Source organism: Onthophagus taurus, unplaced genomic scaffold (assembly GCF_036711975.1).
Source record: "Onthophagus taurus isolate NC unplaced genomic scaffold, IU_Otau_3.0 ScKx7SY_16, whole genome shotgun sequence".
Taxonomy (NCBI): Eukaryota; Metazoa; Arthropoda; class Insecta; order Coleoptera; family Scarabaeidae; genus Onthophagus; species Onthophagus taurus.
In genome coordinates, this window is record NW_027248941.1 from 2,623,137 (window position 1) to 2,636,024 (window position 12,888).

Here is a 12,888-nt window from a genome sequence, read left to right on the forward strand (position 1 = left end):
GGGTAATTAACGTGTTAATTTTATTAAAAATTCTTAATCTCCATAAAAAATCCTTTAATATGAGCCCAAACATGATATAGTTATCTTTAAAAACAAGTAATATATGCAATTTTTCTTGATTATTGATCGTCGATTGTTTTTTAATCTTTTTGTTGGTATTTCAGTTGTTTTTTGAGATAACCCCATCGAGTTTGGGCTCATTTTAAAGGATTTTTTGTGAGGATTAAGAATTTTTAATGAAATTTATATGTTAATTATCAATATTAAGAAGAAATGTTTTAAAATGCAGAAATAAAATAATTTTTTTATCACAAAAAATTAATCAACCGTTTCTAAAATTAGTAACTTATTTAATCATAAAGAAAAAATTCAAAAGAAATCAAATTTCAAACATATCTTGCAAAAATGGGTAATTAACGTATTAATTTTATTAAAAATTCTTAATCTCCATAAAAAATCCTTTAATATGAGCCCAAACACGATATAGTTATCTTTAAAAACAAGTAATATATACAACTTTTCTTAATTATTGATCGTCGATTGTTTTTTAATCTTTTTGTTGGTATTTCAGTTGTTTTTTGAGATAACCCCATCGAGTTTGGGCTCATTTTAAAGGATTTTTTGTGAGGATTAAGAATTTTTAATGAAATTTGTATGTTAATTATCAATACTAAGAAGAAATGTTTAAAATGAAGAAATAAAATAATTTTCTTATCACAAAAAATTAATTAACCCTTTCTAAAATTAGTAACTTATTTAATCATAAAGAAAAAATTCAAAAGAAATCAAATTTCAAACATATCTTGCAAAAATGGGTAATTAATGTATTAATTTTATTAAAAATTCTTAATCTCGATAAAAAATCCTTTAATATGAGCCCAAACACGATGTAGTTATCTTTAAAAACAAGCGAGATATCTAATTATTATTAATTATCGCTCGTCACTTGTTTCTTAGCTATTTCTTTGAGTATCTCGTATGTTTTTAAAGATAACCCCATCGTGTTTGGGCTCATATTAAAGGATTTTTTATGTAGATTACGAATTTTAACATAACAATTTAAAAAATGTTTCATATCGTTTTAAAGAGGATACTTTTAGCTGTAATTTGGTGTATAACTCACTTTTTAATTTTTATATTTAAGCCCTGTGCGATTTTTTAAACTTAACACACACACAACTATTACCCAGAATCATTAAAATAAAGTAGCCTTTAACGTCTCGGCCATCGCGATTATCGGCACCTAGTTAATTAAGGTGGCCGTCCGCGATCGTTTTTGTTCGTTTCTTTTTTTTTGTATCTCGCTAAAACGATATATCCCTCCCTCAATTAAAACCTAACCTCTTTTTCCCTCATTAATTTAATTTAATTTAAGTTAATTTCAATTTAATCCGAAAATTTTCGTCAAACAATTTTTTTTCGTTATTTTTATAATAATTAATTTTTGAAAAATCATCTTGGTAATAATTATTATCGTCATCATCTCCGTTTCAGAGTTCAAAGTCGTGGAGTCGACAAAGAACAGCAACGCTCCTCAATCTTAAAGATATATATCTTCTGGTGGTAGATATCGAGAGGCTTCGAGATGCTGATGATGACTCAGCTCGCGGACGTCGAGACATTTCGAGAAAGAGAACTGAAAGATGAAGAGGAAGAAAAAATGAAGAATTAAAAAAAAGGGGAACAAGAAAATTTCGAAATCATTGTTAGTTATCTCTTTGTTAAGAGGCCGATATGGCCAGCTTGCTGGTTATAGTTGAGCCGATCGATTGAGAACGATTCAAGTTAACCTTTATTTATTTATGTTTTTTTTATCTCAGCGCGGTTTTTCAAAGTTTTAATCAAATTTTAGCATTGACAGCGATTAAAAGTCAAAATTGTTAACGAAAAATTAAATTATTGAAATGGAGGATCCCCCAGAGGAAAAACCACCAGAAGAAGGCTTCCCATTAGGCTCAAAAGTACCCATTGTAACCGCCGAAGTAATAATCGACAAGAATTTAACGTTCGATGAAGCTTCCAGGTGCTTAAACACTTTGGGAAAAGATGAAAGTGGGGTTAGATACGCTTATTTGATGCTCTCAGCTTTCGATCAGTAAGATTTTTTAACATTTTTATCTAAAATTGACGCGGATTTTTTAGGAAATTAACCAACATCGAGGTAATCTTGAATTTTAAGCACCTCCTCTTCGTCGATGTCTCCGGAAACTACTTAAACACAGACTCCCTCCAAGTTTTATCCCAAATGCCTTTCGTCATTTACATCAAAGCCCAAAGAAATCGGATCGAATCCGCCTGTTTAAACCCAATGCCCTATTTGCAAGTTTTAATTTTATCCAGAAACCGCATCACGGAAACCTGCGATATTAATCAACCCATGTTGCAATGTTTAGACTTAAATTGTAAGTTTTTTTAAATTTAAATCTTAATTTTCGGGCTTAACTTTATGCTTAAGTTCATTAATAACTTTTTTTTTTGAGGCGCTCTCTACCTAATTTTTCTCTCTCTCTCCTCGCCGACGCGGTCACATTTACCATCTCGTTTTCGGAATAATTACGAATCTGGGAGGAGAAAGAGAGGCGAAGACGGAGAAATATAATGTTTTCGAGCGACCCTTTGCCGTCGGAGACCGCGGACCCGTACCCTTGACTATGTGAAAACCGATATTCGGGCTCATTTATCATCTCCGCGGGGTAAAAAGTTGTGAGAAAACGAGTAAAGAGGAACCTTTCAAAATAAAAAAAGAAATTTAAGAAAAAAATTTCAAAAGTGACCCCACTCGATCAATCATCGTGAAAAAAATTTAAAAAATTTATTTTAATTCGTCGTTTTAACGATTTCTTTTTTAAAATGATAATTAACGTATTAATATTATTCAAAATTCTTAATCCTCGCAAAAAATCCTTTATAATGAGCCCAAACTCGATGGGGTTATCTCAAAAAACAACCGAGATACTCAAAGAAATAACTAAGAAACAATCGACGATCAATAATTATTAAAAATTGGATATCTCGCTTGTTTTAAAAGATAACGATATCGTGTTTGGGCTCATTTTAAAGGATTTTTTACAGGGATTAAGAATTTTTGATAAAATTTATATGTTAATTATCAATATTAAAGAGAAATGCTTTATGATAAAATAAAAAAGTAATTAATCCTTTTTAAAATTTGTAATTTATTTAATCATAAAGAAAAAATTTAGAAAAAGTTATTTTATTTCTTCATTTCAAATATATCTTGTAAAAATGGGTAATTAACGTATTAATTTTATTAAAAATTCGTAATCTCCATAAAAAATCCTTTAATATGAGCCCAAACACGATATAGTTATCTTTAAAAACAAGCGAGATATCCAATTTTTTTAAATTATTGATAGTCACTTGTTTTCTTAATCTTTTGATTGGCATCTCAGCTGCTTTTTGAGATAACCCCATCGAGTTTGGGCTCATTTTAAAGGATTTTTTGTGAGGATTAAGAATTTTTAATAAAATTGATATGTTAATTATCAATATTAAAAAGAAAAGTTTAAAATTAAGAAATAAAATTATCTTTTTGCTATAAAAAATTAATTAACCCTTTCTAAAATTAGTAACTTATTTAACCATAAAGAAAGAATTAAAAAAAAAAATTTTATTTTTTCATTTCAAATATATCTTGTAAAAATGGGTAATTACCGTATTAATTTTATTAAAAATTCGTAATCTCCATAAAAAATCCTTTAAAATGAGCCCAATCTCGATGGGGTTATCTCAAAAAACAACCGAGATACTCAAAGAAATAACTAAGAAACAATCGACGATCAATAATTATTAAAAATTGGATATCTCGCTTGTTTTAAAAGATAACGATATCGTGTTTGGGCTCATTTTAAAGGATTTTTTATAGGGATTAAGAATTTTTGATAAAATTTATATGTTAATTATCAATATTAAAAAGAAATGCTTAAAATGAAACTTTTTACCATAAAAAAGTAATTAATCCTTTTTAAAATTTGTAATTTATTTAATCATAAAGAAAAAATTTAAAAAAAGTCATTTTATTTTGTTATTATCTTGTAAAAATGGGTAATTAACGTATTAATTTTATTAAAAATTCGTAATCTCCATAAAAAATCCTTTAATATGAACCCAAACACGATATAGTTATCTTTAAAAACAAGCGAGATATCCAATTTTTTTAAATTATTGATAGTCACTTGTTTCTTAATCTTTTGATTGGCATCTCAGCTGTTTTTTGAGATAACCCCATCGAGTTTGGGCTCATTTTAAAGGATTTTTTGTGAGGATTAAGAATTTTTAATAAAATTGATATGTTAATTATCAATATTAAAAGGAAATGTTTAAAATGAAGATATAAAATTATTTTTTTGCTATAAAAAATTAATTAATCCTTTCTAAAATTAGTAACTTATTTAATCATAAAGAAAGAATTAAAAAAAATCTTCATTTTAAATATATCATGTAAAAGTGGGTAATTAACGTATTAATTTTATTAAAAATTCGTAATCTCCATAAAAAATCCTTTAAAATGAGCCCAAACACGATATCATTATCTTTTAAAACCAGCAAGATATCCGATTTTTTAAAATTATTGATCGTCGCTTGTTTCTTAGCTATTTCTTTGAGTATCTCGCACGTTTTTAAAGATAACCCCATCGTGTTTGGGCTTATATTAAAGGATTTTTTATGTAGATTACGAATTTTATTAAAAAAATTAATAAATGAGGAATTTTAACAATAAAGTTTTTATTAAACAATTTTTCACACGATTTTTTTTGCGATTTCGTTTCTAAATAATAATCGATTAACCCCTTAAAAATTTTAAACACCTTTTTCCCAATAAATCTTAAAAGCTCAAAACATAATCAATCAAAAAAAAAAACGATATTTCACCAACCCTCAATTTTTACCTGTTTCCTTTTAAAATGTATAAAAGAAAACACCCTCTGTAATCATTATACACAGGTTTTTTAGGGTTGTTTGGGACTTTTTAGGATTTTCACGGTAACCGGAACCCCATCAACCAAAAAAATCTTTTCCTTCCGTTTTTTTTTTATTCTTTTTCTAAATCGTTTTAAGTTTTCGCTAGGAATTACACGAAGGGATACGGAGAGAGTTAGAATTTATTTGATTGATGAATCGCGACGAGAAAATTTGATCGATGACTTTTCGATTTTTTACTAATTGTCCCGATGACGAATCAAGTGTAAAATTTTTATACATTTCCTGTGGGAACACGGTACCCCGTCGTGTTAAAAGGTTTTAACGGATAAAATTCGAAAGGGTTGTGATTTTTGCCAGAAATAATTCACTGCGAGATGTTTATGATGTGAATTAATGATCGTTTTCGACGCGAATGACGAATGTATCTTCGAATTACCATAATTCACTTTAACCAAGATAACCATTTATCTTAATCTGCTTAGAAGAAGAAAAAAAATTAATTTTTAAAATTAATCTAACTTAGTTCCGCCTCTCATTCATAGATGGCCCTTAATTTTGTTTTTAGATAATTTAATTTTTACCCCCCAATTCGATAAGGAACGATTAGAATGCATAAAACAAATCGAAATGCGAGGAAATTCGATGTTTGATTTAAGCGGAACCTTCCCCGATAACTTGGAAAATCTTTATTTGGTAATTTAACCTCAAAAAAAAATTAATTTTAACCCTTAAAACTATTTTAGGCCGAAAACCATATTACGATCTTCATAGAAAACGACATGGCGAAACTAACCAACTTAAAAATCCTTCATTTACGCGATAACCAAATCCGTAAATTGAATGGGTTCACTCGAGACATGGTCAATTTAACCTATTTGAATCTACGCAAGAATCAGATCAATAAAATTAGGCAATTTCGTAAACTCGCCTGTTTACCAGCATTGGAAACTTTAATTTATTCGGAGAACCCCGTTGCTGGGGAGCTAAAACCACCTGGAGGTGGTGGAGAAGATGATGAAGGTGGCGAAGAGGTTGAGGGTGAAGGTGGAGCCGTTGAAGATCCAACTCGCGTCCCGGTTTTGGTTCTTTTACCTAATTTGAAACGGATTAATAAATTACCCGTTGGTTTCGAAGAAAAAGAGGAAGCTTTCGAGACTAAAGATAAAAAATACGAGGAGATTATGAACGAGGAGAGCAGCGAAGATGAAGTTGAACCCCCAACAACGACCGATTTCACCACTGATTATAACACAACTACAGCCGATTTAGAAGATTACGACGATGTTTAAGTTATCTTTGTTAATGTATTATTAATTTAATTAAAAAATTTAATTTTAAATTTGAATTTTGACTTTTTATTCAAGTGGCGCCATCTCATAGATTTATTAAGAATTATAATAAAAACGTGGATTTTTAAATTTAAATTGTTACAAGGAAAAACTTATTTAATCATCTTAGTAAGAGTCATAAAACATTTCTTAATATGTTTTAATTAAATATGCTTTTTAAAAGTGTCAAAAATATTAATCTCAATTTTAATATCAGAAACGTCAATTAATATTAATGATAAATTTAATGTAATTTATATCAGAATTTAACTTAAAATCGTTAAATTAAATAAATAATTAACATTTAAGTTAATTTTTACATTAAATTTGAATAAATCAATTTAAAATTATTTAATCAATGAAGTAGCGCCATCTCTTGCTACAATTCTCACTTTTTCTTTTTGCGGAAAAACATTTCATTTTAATATTAATTGTTAACATTAATTTAATACAATTTAATACAAAACACAACATGAAACCATTAAATTAAATAAATAATTAAGATTAAAAATATTCTTTAAATTAAATTTTAATAAATCAAGTGGCGCCATCTCATAGATTTATTAAGAATTATAATAAAAACGTGGATTTTTAAATTTAAATTGTTACAAGGAAAAACTTATTTAATCATCTTAGTAAGAGTCATAAAACATTTCTTAATATGTTTTAATTAAATATGCTGTTTAAAAGTGTCAAAAATATTAATCTCAATTTTAATCAGAAACGTCAATTAATATTAATGATAAGTTTAATGTAATTTATATCAGAATTTAACTTAAAATCGTTAAATTAAATAAATAATTAAGATTTAAGTTAATTTTTACATTAAATTTGAATAAATCAATTTAAAATAATTTATTTAATCAATGAAGTAGCGCCATCTCTTGCTACAATTCTCACTTTTTCTTTTTGCGGAAAAACATCGATTCATTTTAATATTAATTGTTAACATTAATTTAATACAAGACACAACATGAAACCATTAAATTAAATAAATAATTAAGATTAAAAATATTTTTTAAATTAAATTTTAATAAATCAAGTGGCGCCATCTCTTGCTGTTTCGCCTCAGTGTCATATTATTAGTGTTCTACTTATAATTACAATTTCACATAAAAAAATGGATTTATCCCCTCAAAACGAGATGGTAACATATTTGTGAGTACCCCATTTACTTAAATTTGTTGTTTAATAGTACCAAAAAGTGATGATTTTTGTTTAAATCGCCTAAAAGAAATTTTAGAGCATAACCCCACTTTTCTTTTGAATCATCGATTAAGTTTAATAACAATTTTAATGTAATTTAAATCAAAAATTAATTTAATTGTTAAATTACATAAATAATTAATTTATTTATTTTAATCGTTTTAAAATAAAATTAATTTTAAATCTTAATTTATTTCAAACGCCATCTCTTAATGATTATCGCAACTATATTTAATAAAATTTATTTTTATATAAATAAATTAATAAAATTAATTTGATTAAAACAATTTAGTATTAATTTAATAAATTAATTATTTGTTTTAATTATTTTTTACTTATTAATTATTTAAAAACAATTCAAAGTAACGCCATCTTATAGAGTGACGTAACAATCCTCATTTGTTTCTATTTGTTTGTATTCAATTTTTGGGTTAACGACTCATTTTTAATTTGTAATTTTCGTGTTAATTAACGGCTTAATTAAGTTAAAAAGTGATCGCAAAACGTGTATGAAGCCCCATTTTAGTGTTATCAACCGCTTAAAACCACCCATCATCCGTTTTATTAACGAAATGATTACAAGAAAAAAGTTTTGTGTAACATAACCTCACTTTACTTTTTATTATGGAGGAAGAACTTTATTTATAATAAAATTGAAACCAATTTAAACGATTAATACATAAATTAAGAGGAAAATGTTGAATATTAAGGTTAGTTAAAAAAAAATTTTTTTAATGAAAATTAATCGAAGTGATTTTTAGGGGGAGAATCGACGTATTTGGAGCGATTTATATGGTTCATGAATCAATGAGGTTGGTAAATGATACATCGTACACTGAGGGTGTAATCGGAATGGTCAACTTGGATAATCACATAAATTTAGCAAAACCCATCGGGTTTAATAACGATAAATCCTTGGAAATACACAAATTAACCTTAATATTCAAATTAAATATAAGATTTAATCAAAGTTATCCTAAAAGTGAAATAATTAAATTTATGGGGTTACAGCGCCATCTCTTGATGCAACTTAGTACGATTTTGTTTTTATTTTTTAATTTATTTATTTTAATTAATTTTATAAATTAAATTAATTTTATTTTGCAGGAAAACCTTCAACAAATTATTATGAAGATCTAATTTATTTTTTGGGGGCTTCCCGTAAGTACAATTTTTATTAATTTCTTTATGTTGAATAAATTTAATTTAATTGACGTGTTTTCGCTGGAAATCGTGAAAGTTCGGTTTTCCCGGGGTTGATTTTCGAGGGAGGTGGTGGCGCCGCGACGCCACCACCTCCACAGTGCTACCACGACCGCCGCATTAAACGGTCGGCGTCGGGGTATCTCAAAATTCATCGCGAACGGTTTTCCGTTTTAATAATTCATTTCCGGATTAAAAAGCGTCGCTTAAAAGGAAGTTTCGTAATTAATTTAAATAAAACAGACTAATTTGAATTGATGTAAATTTAAATTTGAGATTTTAACTCAAAACATTATGGGTTGGGTTAAGAATCTTGAGATATTTCGCGGTGTAAGTAAGGTTAATAGTGATGGAGGTGGTTCGAGGATGTAGAAGAAAAATTAAGATAAAAAAAAAAATCATTTTTTCTGGTTAAGGAAAAAACATGCATTACAGGTTAGTAATAAGTATTTTTGTTATTAGATTTGATGCAGTTTTCGGTTAAATTATTTAAACAACGAATGTTTTTATTGAGTTCTATTCGTTTTGTGCAATTAAATATTTCACGCTGCAATTTCCGAATCATATTCCTCGGGGATTTTCAATAATGCGTGCATTAAATTCGAACTGGTTCGTTATAATTATAAATTTATGGTTTATAGATAAATGTTATTTGAGGTATAACCTTTTATTTCTCCTTAAAACCTCTTTAACCAAAAATCCACCCTCAAAGCTGACCTGACGTTTAGTAAGTTTAGTTCTATTCGCGTGTTGAATAGTAAAGCGAGGTTGAAATCCCCGCTTTCGAAAGATTCGAGGAAATTCCACGAATCTTTTCGACATTATCTCTTTCGTTTTCGCCCTTTTTTAAGAATTTCTTTTTTTATGAAAACTCCTTTATCAAGTTGCACCTGAATCCCTTGCGTTTGAAAAATTACCCATCCTTTTGTTCGGTTTTATCTCAATTCTCCCCCGAGAATGGAAAACGAATAATTTTAAAGTTAGAATCAAACTTAATTGTGGATTGCGACGTGTGTCGAGGTAAATTATGCAAAAGATTTCCTGAATAAGAAATTCGCGAAAGAAAAGCGACAACTTTCGGTAAAGTTCTTTTTTTTTATTTTCAAATTTAAATTATCCCAACCAAATTATGAATGGGAAAAAATAGAACTGATTTAGTGAGTAAAAATGAAACTTGTTTGTTCGAAAATGATAAATTTCTACTCCCGAAACTCGCTTGGGAATATTTCACATCGCACAACCCGAGTGCAAAGTTCGGGAAATTGCTCATTCCGAAAACGTTATGATCCAACCTCGCGTTTGGGCCGCCTTCTTCACCGCCCCGCCGTCCTCTTCGTGCGTGATCTACGATAGTTGGTACTTTTTCTTTTAAAAACGATAAATCATCCACGTCTAAAAGTGGGTAGTGGAGAACAAATCGCAAATAACAATCTGAAAATATGAAAAGTTGGGGGGTTTTTGCAAGAAATTACTCAAAAAATGTCGAAAAATTTGATTTTGTTTAAAAATTTTTGATTAAATTCGAATTAATCCTTAACACATTGACTACTAAGTGGTTATTTATGTCTAAATTATTTTCTTAAATTCGATTTGATGCTCAACTCGTTGGAATTATGTTTAAAATGTGTTCTGTTTCAATTAAACCGCACCCTTAACACATTGACTACAAACTTGATGAACTTGAAAATACATAGAAATTAGTTTTCTGTTAAAAAAATCTTTAATTTGATGTCAAATTCGAATTGGGTTGGGTTGGGTAGAAAATAAAACTACCCTGACAATTAAAATTACCCCTAACACATTGATTGCTATCTAGGGATTTAGTTAGTTTTCGGTTAGAATATTTTTGAGATAGAGATCTTTGATTTGATGTCAACCTCAATGGGTTTATGTTCATAATTAATGCAAATACACTCTTAACACATTAATTACCAACTGCAGAATTAGATCAAAACACTTAATATATCTAAATTATTTTCTTAAATTCGATTTGATGCTCAACTCGTTGGAATTATGTTTAAAATGTGTTTTGTTTCAATTAAACCGCACCCTTAACACATTGACTACGAACTTGATGAACTTTAAAGTACATAGAAATTTGTTTTCTGTTAAATTATTTTCCAAAAAAATATTTAATTTGATGTCAAATTCGAATTGGGTTGGGTTGGGTAGAAAATAAAACTACCCTGACAATTAAAATTACCCCTAACACATTGACTGCTATCTAGGGATTTAGCTAGTAGAAGTTAGTTTTCGGTTAGAACATTTTTGATACAGAGATCTTTGATTTGATGTCAACCTCAATGGGTTTATGTTCATAATTAATGAAAATACACTCTTAACACATTAATTACCAACTGCAGAATTAGATCAAAACACTTAATATATCTAAATTATTTTCTTAAATTCGATTTGATGCTCAACTCGTTGGAATTATGTTTGAAATGTGTTTTGTTTCAATTAAACCGCACCCTTAACACATTGACTACAAACTTGATGAACTTGAAAGTACATAGAAATTAGTTTTCTGTTAAAAAAATCTTTAATTTGATGTCAAATTCGAATTGGGTTGGGTTGGGTAGAAAATAAAACTACCCTGACAATTAAAATTACCCCTAACACATTGATTGCTATCTAGGGATTTAGTTAGTTTTCGGTTAGAATATTTTTGAGATAGAGATCTTTGATTTGATGTCAACCTCAATGGGTTTATGTTCATAATTAATGCAAATACACTCTTAACACATTAATTACCAACTGCAGAATTAGATCAAAACACTTAATATATCTAAATTATTTTCTTAAATTCGATTTGATGCTCAACTCGTTGGAATTATGTTTGAAATGTGTTAAAGTTTCGTTTCAATTAAACCACACCCTTAACACATTGACTACGAACTTGATGAACTTGAAAGTACATAGAAATTAGTTTTCTGTTAAATTATTTTCCAAAAAAATATTTAATTTGATGTCAAATTCGAATTGGGTTGGGTTGGGTAGAAAATAAAACTACCCTGACAATTAAAATTACCCCTAACACATTGATTGCTATCTAGGGATTTAGTTAGTTTTCGGTTAGAATATTTTTGAGATAGAGATCTTTGATTTGATGTCAACCTCAATGGGTTTATGTTCATAATTAATGCAAATACACTCTTAACACATTAATTACCAACTGCAGAATTAGATCAAAACACTTAATATATCTAAATTATTTTCTTAAATTCGATTTGATGCTTAACTCGTTGGAATTATGTTTGAAATGTGTTAAAGTTTCGTTTCAATTAAACCGCACCCTTAACACATTGACTACGAACTTGATGAACTTGAAAGTACATAGAAATTAGTTTTCTGTTAAATTATTTTCCAAAAAAATATTTAATTTGATGTCAAATTCGAATTGGGTTGGGTTGAGTAGAAAATAAAACTACCCTGACAATTAAAATTACCCCTAACACATTGATTGCTATCTAGGGATTTAGTTAGTTTTCGGTTAGAATATTTTTGAGATAGAGATCTTTGATTTGATGTCAACCTCAATGGGTTTATGTTCATAATTAATGAAAATACACTCTTAACACATTAATTACCAACTGCAGAATTAGATCGAAACACTTAATATATCTAAAATATTTTCTTAAATTCGATTTGATGCTCAACTCGTTGGAATTATGTTTGAAATGTGTTAAAGTTTCGTTTCAATTAAACCGCACCCTTAACACATTGACTACGAACTTGATGAACTTGAAAGTACATAGAAATTTGTTTTCTGTTAAATTATTTTCCAAAAAAATATTTAATTTGATGTCAAATTCGAATTGGGTTGGGTTGGGTAGAAAATAAAACTACCCTGACAATTAAAATTACCCCTAACACATTGATTGCTATCTAGGGATTTAGTTAGTTTTCGGTTAGAATATTTTTGAGATAGAGATCTTTGATTTGATGTCAACCTCAATGGGTTTATGTTCATAATTAATGCAAATACACTCTTAACACATTAATTACCAACTGCAGAATTAGATCAAAACACTTAATATATCTAAATTATTTTCTTAAATTCGATTTGATGCTTAACTCGTTGGAATTATGTTTGAAATGTGTTAAAGTTTCGTTTCAATTAAACCGCACCCTTAACACATTGACTACGAACTTGATGAACTTGAAAGTACATAGAACTTAGTTTTCTGTTAAATTATTTTCCAAA

The 12,888-nt window shown here is 28.2% G+C and overlaps 3 protein-coding genes across 10 annotated transcripts in view; all 3 read left to right on the plus strand.

The window, feature by feature from the left end:
• Positions 1 to 6,289, plus strand: part of LOC111417930 (leucine-rich repeat-containing protein 23-like) — a 135,050-nt gene extending 128,761 nt beyond the window's left edge. For 4 of the 6 annotated variants that reach the window (XM_071201184.1, XM_071201181.1, XM_071201185.1 and 1 more), the window contains 4 exons: positions 1,495 to 2,095; positions 2,143 to 2,402; positions 5,510 to 5,637; positions 5,688 to 6,289. In XM_071201184.1, the coding sequence (XP_071057285.1) occupies positions 1,905 to 2,095; positions 2,143 to 2,402; positions 5,510 to 5,637; positions 5,688 to 6,233 (1,125 nt within the window). In that variant the 5' untranslated portion in view covers positions 1,495 to 1,904 and the 3' untranslated portion in view covers positions 6,234 to 6,289. The remainder of the gene's footprint in view (positions 1 to 1,494; positions 2,096 to 2,142; positions 2,403 to 5,509; positions 5,638 to 5,687) is intronic. The other 2 variants (XM_071201183.1, XM_071201186.1) reach the window with 2 other exon arrangements.
• Positions 6,290 to 7,880: 1,591 nt separating this feature from the next.
• Positions 7,881 to 12,888, plus strand: part of LOC111417674 (uncharacterized) — a 53,670-nt gene continuing 48,662 nt past the window's right edge. The window contains exons 1-3 of one of the 3 annotated variants that reach the window (XM_071201066.1): positions 7,881 to 8,188; positions 8,240 to 8,290; positions 8,586 to 8,639. The gene's annotated coding sequence lies outside the window, so the exon portion shown is untranslated. Of the gene's footprint in view, positions 8,189 to 8,239; positions 8,512 to 8,585; positions 8,640 to 12,888 lie in introns of all 3 variants that reach the window. The other 2 variants (XM_023050027.2, XM_023050034.2) reach the window with 2 other exon arrangements.
• Positions 8,795 to 12,888, plus strand: part of LOC111418054 (uncharacterized) — a 31,067-nt gene continuing 26,973 nt past the window's right edge. Inside the window, exon 1 of the mRNA XM_023050488.2 lies at positions 8,795 to 9,116. The gene's annotated coding sequence lies outside the window, so the exon portion shown is untranslated. The remainder of the gene's footprint in view (positions 9,117 to 12,888) is intronic.